The sequence below is a fragment of the Arachis hypogaea genome, chromosome 6 (genome assembly GCF_003086295.3).
Source record: "Arachis hypogaea cultivar Tifrunner chromosome 6, arahy.Tifrunner.gnm2.J5K5, whole genome shotgun sequence".
NCBI lineage: Eukaryota > Viridiplantae > Streptophyta > Magnoliopsida > Fabales > Fabaceae > Arachis > Arachis hypogaea.
Genome location: NC_092041.1, coordinates 101,031,263 through 101,037,629, shown reverse-complemented (window position 1 = coordinate 101,037,629; position 6,367 = coordinate 101,031,263). Strand labels below are relative to the sequence as shown.

The 6,367-nt window shown below is 35.4% G+C and overlaps 1 protein-coding gene across 1 annotated transcript; it reads right to left on the bottom strand.

Annotated features, from left to right (window-relative positions):
- Positions 1 to 2,271: 2,271 nt before the first annotated feature.
- LOC112697152 (exocyst complex component EXO70C2-like) lies at positions 2,272 to 6,249 on the bottom strand. The gene is made up of 2 exons (XM_025750204.3): positions 4,633 to 6,249; positions 2,272 to 3,522 (listed from the first exon to the last, which is right to left on the bottom strand). Exons 1-2 carry the CDS (start codon positions 6,162 to 6,164, stop codon positions 3,051 to 3,053), a joined length of 2,004 nt encoding a protein of 667 aa, XP_025605989.1. The 5' UTR covers positions 6,165 to 6,249; the 3' UTR covers positions 2,272 to 3,050.
- Between the last annotated feature and the right edge of the window lie 118 nt (positions 6,250 to 6,367).

Below are 6,367 nucleotides of genomic sequence, written 5' to 3'. Positions count from 1 at the left end.
CATGTTGATGCATGATTAACAACATAACAAATATGGTACTAGTATATACATATGTCTTGCAAGTTTAAAATCATATACAAATGAAATTATAAACACAAGTTCTATTTCAAACATTTTAAAACCTTTAAATCTAGGATAATTAATTTTTCTTACTTTCACAATTAGTCAACAAATTAACATAATCAAGTACAATAAGATGTGCATATATAAATCTAATGCAAAACCAATATGCAAAATTGTAAATATGAATTTGGTTGAGTGAATGGGATTGTGCCATGAACTACTACAACTTAACAATTCAATCTACAGAGATATGCCTAACAAGTTATTATTTAAACTTGTAATGACCTATATCACATGGAAACACATTATTATAAAACACAATTAGATTGTTATAAGATTAGATTTGTGCAAAATAAAAGTTCAACTATTTATTCTTAATGGCTAACTAGAAATTATAGTTAAAAAAAGTTTTATTTTAATTTCATAATTTATAGATCAAATAACAAAATTAATTTATCAAAAACATACACACAACAAATAATGAATATACTAGTATTATAATCAAATTCGCATGTTTATATCTCGAGTCTTATACTAATTTTTTTTAATATAACTATTTTTATTTGACACCCTTACATAAAAACCCATCAATTTTCTTAAATAACTAAAGTCGTATTCCTAGAACAAACTTTTTTTGTTCTTATATTAAGTTTATAATTAATATAAATACAATGAAATAACATACCTTATTATCATATTATTATCAATAATATTGAATGATTAATTGAATTGTTACAAAATTCTAAAGTAACAAAATTCAAACTCTAAACCCAATTTCACAGTCATTAATTCCAAACCCTAAACCCAATTTCATGGTAACATAATTTAAACTCTAAACACTAAATTTACATAAATTTGTTCAATTTGTTCATAGAACATATATTAAAATCTATTTCACAGTAAAATCCAAACATTAATGGTAGAAACGACCAACTTACTTGAAATGGAAGAGGTGGTCGGTGGCGTAGCAGACTCCTCATCGCAGTGGCGAGGTGGTGCAGATTCTTTACAGGGCAGAGGCGCAGCTTGAGCAATTCTCTAGTCGCGGAGAAGGGATAGTGCAACGAGAGGAGGGAGGCGGCAACAGTGCTGACGAGGTAGCGCGAAAAGGAGACGGGTAGAGAGAGAGTGGGAAAAGAAAGCGTAGAGAGAGAGAGAGAGGAGATTTTGAAATGAAGGGGGAGAGAGTTCGCGCTTTGAATTTTAGGGTTCTTTACCGGCGGATAAATCCGACGGTAACGCATTGCGGTCACCAAAATGCAGTGTTCTACTAAAATGGATTACCGACGAATTTTTCTACGAGTAAATCCTAAACTAAATTTCGCGTCTATTTTTCTTGTTTTTCCTCAAACTATTACTGAAAAATTTATCGTCAGAAACGGAAATTCGCCGATAATGATTTGACCTGATGAATTCCACATAAAAACCGTCTCTAAATTCGTCGGTAAAACCGACGCTAATATGTGACGCTAAATCCAATGATACTCAGCGTTTTTCTTGTAGTGTTAACTAAATTGTCAGTATATATTTTTTTTGTCTAGAACAATTAGATATTTTTTTTATTTTTTTAATTTTTTTTCTCATAGTTTTATTTTTTGTTTTTATTATTTTAAAGATTATTAGAATTGGTGAGAACTTTGATTTTAAATGTTGGAAACTTAAATAAAAATGTCGAAAATTTTGTTTGGGGTCAACTTGACATTTTATATAATAATAATTTCATTATACATTGTAGAGATAAGTATTAGGATATATAAATTATTATTATCCTTAACATGCTATGACATACACAAAACACTGAGGTTCAAGTGTTCAACGGAAAAATCAAGAACATACATGAATTTTAATTCAGATAAGAAAAAAGAATTCTAACATGTGATGAGGGCTTTATTGTAAATTCCAATTAAAAAAATTAGGCCCTGATAGTTTACAAGGAAAAACAGTAGAATAGTTTTATTTGTAAATATAGTAAATTGACATGTAAACAAATAATTATATTATTTCAAAAAGCTTAGAATCAAAATTGATTTAACAAATATAGTGTCTTATTTTTATTTTTATTGTTATTTAATTTCTTTGGAATTAGGTGTTGGAATGCGTTACTCCATGCTCTCATCATTCTTTTATCATGGCATGGCAAATGAAAATGATGAAGATAAAACTTGGTGAAATTATGAAATTGCATTATAAAATATAAGCGAGATTAACTAAAAGAAAAACAATACTTCAACTAAATATCTATTCACATCGTTGTCAATACTTAATTATGTACCAAATGTTTTGATTCAAAAAGGAAAAGAAAAATTACACGAGCTCAACTGAAAATTGAATGAAAAAAAGGGCATGATTTGAAGTTTGGAATACATGTAGGCCTTGTGTCTTAGACTCTAATCAAACATGCATCCCCATACAATAATACAATACAATACAGTACAAAATAAAAGTAAAACATTTGTGGTACCCCCACCTTTTTCCGAAAAAAAGTCTAGAGCCAGCAATTTTATTAAATTTTAGTCAATATGTAATCAGCAAAAAAAAGTGAATCATTAGATAAAATTTCACACCGATCTCACACCATTAAAATTATTATTTATGGTTACTTGATGACTACAAATCATAAAAGTTGCTGATTCTCTAGTACTCTTCTTTTCAAAAAAAAAAAAAAAGAAAAAGAAAACCATCCACATGCACGTATACATGCATGCAAGCAGTATGCCGAACCCCTTCTTTCTGCTCCATCTTCATGCCAAAGCACCTTTTCTTTTCTGCTTCTTACAATATTCTTTTTTTTTTCCCTTTTGTATTTTCAATTTTTTATTCTGTTTAAAAGTTAAAAAAAATATATAAATATGTATATATATATACTTGCGTATATAAATATTGTCATATATATAACTACTCATCATCCTCACGATCATATAGGAAGTTTTGGGTGGTGGTGGTAATGGTGGAGAAGGATAAGATGAATAATATAAATAAATTGAAGGTCATGTTTTCCTTTTGGCAATAGACTGATGAGGCTTTCCATCAAATAACTCATCAATATAGTTCTCTATATCTTCAGGTTGGTACTTGATATACTTCTCTGTTTGGCGGCCAGGATCCAATACCTGAGCGTATTTTCCAAGAAAAGCCCTGTAAGCGGGGATGATTACAGCGGAGATGGAGACCCTAAGCTCTGATTGGAGCTGCCCGTCCTTCACAACCCACGAGCTCTGTGTCCTGTGGATCTCGTCAAACAAGGCGTTGAAGGTCTTGAACCTTTCCTTTAGTTTAGGTTTATCAACCTTGCCGTTCACCGTCAGCTCCTCATGTTTCAGGGATTCTAACACTTTGTGCCATGTGTCTCTCATATATTTTTTGTGGTATGCTCGAAGCTCTGAGGATCTCTTCCGACACCAGTTGTCTCCCATCACTTGCGCCATCTCAATTGACCCCTTTATCTTTTGCAGAATGTACCTGATCTCATCATACCAATCTAGTTAGTTACCTCATTATGCTTGTCATGCGCCACTCGCTCTATGGACAGTAACTTGCACAAACCATAAAAATTGGATCTCGACGAACATGCAATTACAATTTTAACATGAAAAAGAAAAATTATAGCAACGAGAATAGTAAACAATACAAACAATAGATATATTGATAGTTCAATAGGTATACCAATAATTATATCTATTATTTTTAATTGGATAATTATTTTTTTATTCGATTTATTTATATACAATTAATAATAGTTGGATATTCAATTTACTAGATGTACAGATAATTATCTTAATATTAAGATTTAAGAGATAATTTAAAGTAAAATTTTTTTTATTTTATTGAGTTAATTCTAAAATCTATTATTCATATTATTTACAAAAGTTATTGTTTACCTAATAAAATCTTTTTAACATAACTAAAATATAAATTGTTTTCAACTCTTAAATTTGGTGTAGTGCCAGTCACCTCTTTTGAATGATTAAACATCGACATATTCATTTATCAACAAAGATTTATGTCAACTGTAGAGATGAGAAGCACGATAAATTTATTTTGTGATATGACACCTGAATAAACTATCAAATAAGCAGAAAAGGAAAAAAGGAAATCAACAAAGATTTATGTCAACTGTAGAGGGCAACATCATATGTTGATTTATTTTTGCATTAAATTGTAACTGTGGATATTCTCGTACCGACATCTTTCTATAAAAATAATATTATAAATTATTAGATAATTGAATATATTTAATTAAATATTTAAAAATTTAGAAGATGTTATAATGATGTCATAATATTCCTTGGAAAAAATTGCTGCAAAAAGAGCAATAAAGCTAAGAAGAAGAAGAAAAAAAAAACATATTTTTCATCCTAAATGAGTATCAGACTACATAGAACAATACTTTAATTTCCCTGAAACTACACATAAAAAATTAATGGCAATTATCTTTTAAAAAATTCATGAGTCAAAAATAAAGATTTAGATTTATTGATTGAATCATGTACGTTATATAACTAAAATAAAAATTGAGATTTATTTGATGTTTCCTACCAGAAAAGATAGGAATGGAGAGAGAGAAGATACCTTCCATTGTTCATCATGAAAAAGGAAGTTAGAGAACTATCCTTGTAGAGCTTGGCCTTGGAGTCGAGGTAGGAGTCCAGCAAGTCCATCACCCTCATCACCTGCGCTGCAAACGGCGACGCAGCTGCCTTCTCATCCTCTTTCCCATTCTGCCCCTGACTCTCGCCATGGGGCCTACTGGTGGAATCTGCGCGCTCGATCTTCGAATGCTCCTTGAAAACCTGCTCCAACGTCTCCTTGTAATCACCACTTGTATTAAGGTAGTTCATCACATAGCGCGTCACAGGGTGTACGGCGCCACCTGGCACCGGCGTCTTTCCGGTATCAGACTTTATATTGTTCTCGAAGTCGCCGAAGATGGAGATAGTAGCCTCGCCAAGCCTCGACTTGGCCAGATTCAGCTCCGTCTTCAGCTCTTCCGCCACGTGCTCCTCGGAGAAGAGCTCGTCCATTTTCGGGATCACATCCCGAACGGTCTCATACATGTCGAGGAGCTTGAAGAGCTTCTCCGCCGCGCGCTTTGTCATCGCTGTTCCCTCCAAGAAGTTCAGCAGCTGGATCACCACGCCGCGACAGAGGTTGCTAAAGATCCCCGCTGCCAATTCAGGCCGATCGGCGAACACCTCATCCACCAACCTCCTCTCGCCGGGGAAGTACACGGCGGCGCACTGCTTGAACGTGTTAATCCAAGACGGGATCATCTCCCTCGAAAGAGTCTCCCAATGCGCCTTCTGGACCTCGTCGATGCTAAACTTCTCGAACCCTAATTTTTGCAGAGCATCGTCGAACGCGTTCCTCCTTGAGGTCATATAAACCTGGCAGCACTCAGCGGTGTAACCGCCGGCGACCATTTCGCCGGCAATCTCTTTCAGGCTGGAAATAGTTTCCTCGGAATATCCCGGGAAATCCAACTCGGATTCCTCCGGCGCGTTCTCGGAATCCTCCTGCGGCTGTTCCTCCACGTGCTTCCCCTTGTGGTCATGGCCGCCGGGATCTGATTCCGTAGCGTTTCTATATTGTTCCATCAACAACCGGAAATCTTCCTCCAAGTACGTCATTGCACGCTGCTGGATCGAGCCGATGCGGTTCATGAGCGGTTCTGGTTGGTGCTGAGTCTGTACGGTTTTCATTAGGCTCGAAATCCGGCTCACCGCTTCCAACAACGACGAATCATCCGCTCTATCGTCTCCCGCGTCGTACCTTGCTATCTTGTCCTCCACCAGATCCAAGAACTTGTCAAGGAAAACAGGCATCTCAACCGACGCTTCCTCCTTCTGTTTCAGTGTTTCGAGGAATTGATCCATGTCTTCCTGCGCCTTCTCGAGGCTTAGCGGGGTTGAAAGCGGAGGATCATCAATAACATCCTCTCCGGTCTCTTCCTTCTTCTCTGCGCTCTCTGCATCCTCCCCTCCCTCGTTCGGCGGTGGCTGTGAGTCGGTTTCTGATTTGGTTTCTAGTTTGGGATCGGATTCTGTGGGGTTCGCCATGGGAGAACGTGGCGGTTCGTCGCCGGCGTCTTTGTTGTTCTCCATTATGGTAGTTACGACCGTTATGTTTCCCCTCCTCACAAAAAGAAAAAATGAATAAGCGTTTCCTAATGACAAATGCGAGAACTGAGGAGGATCTCTCTTATTTTTATTTATTTATTTTTTCTTTTTTAAAAATTTAATTAATTTCCCCTTTTCGATGGAAAAAGTTTGACCGTTGACGTTTCTTTTCTTCTGCTACGTCGTTT

Excerpts from the sequence above, each read along its gene's own strand:
- LOC112697152 (XM_025750204.3), bottom strand. The coding sequence starts at position 6,164 with ATGGAGAACAACAAAGACGCCGGCGACGAACCGCCACGTTCTCCCATG. Across the intron at positions 3,523-4,632 it reads TTCATGATGAACAATGGAAG|GTACATTCTGCAAAAGATAA; the intron begins GTATCTTCTCTC and ends TGATGAGATCAG.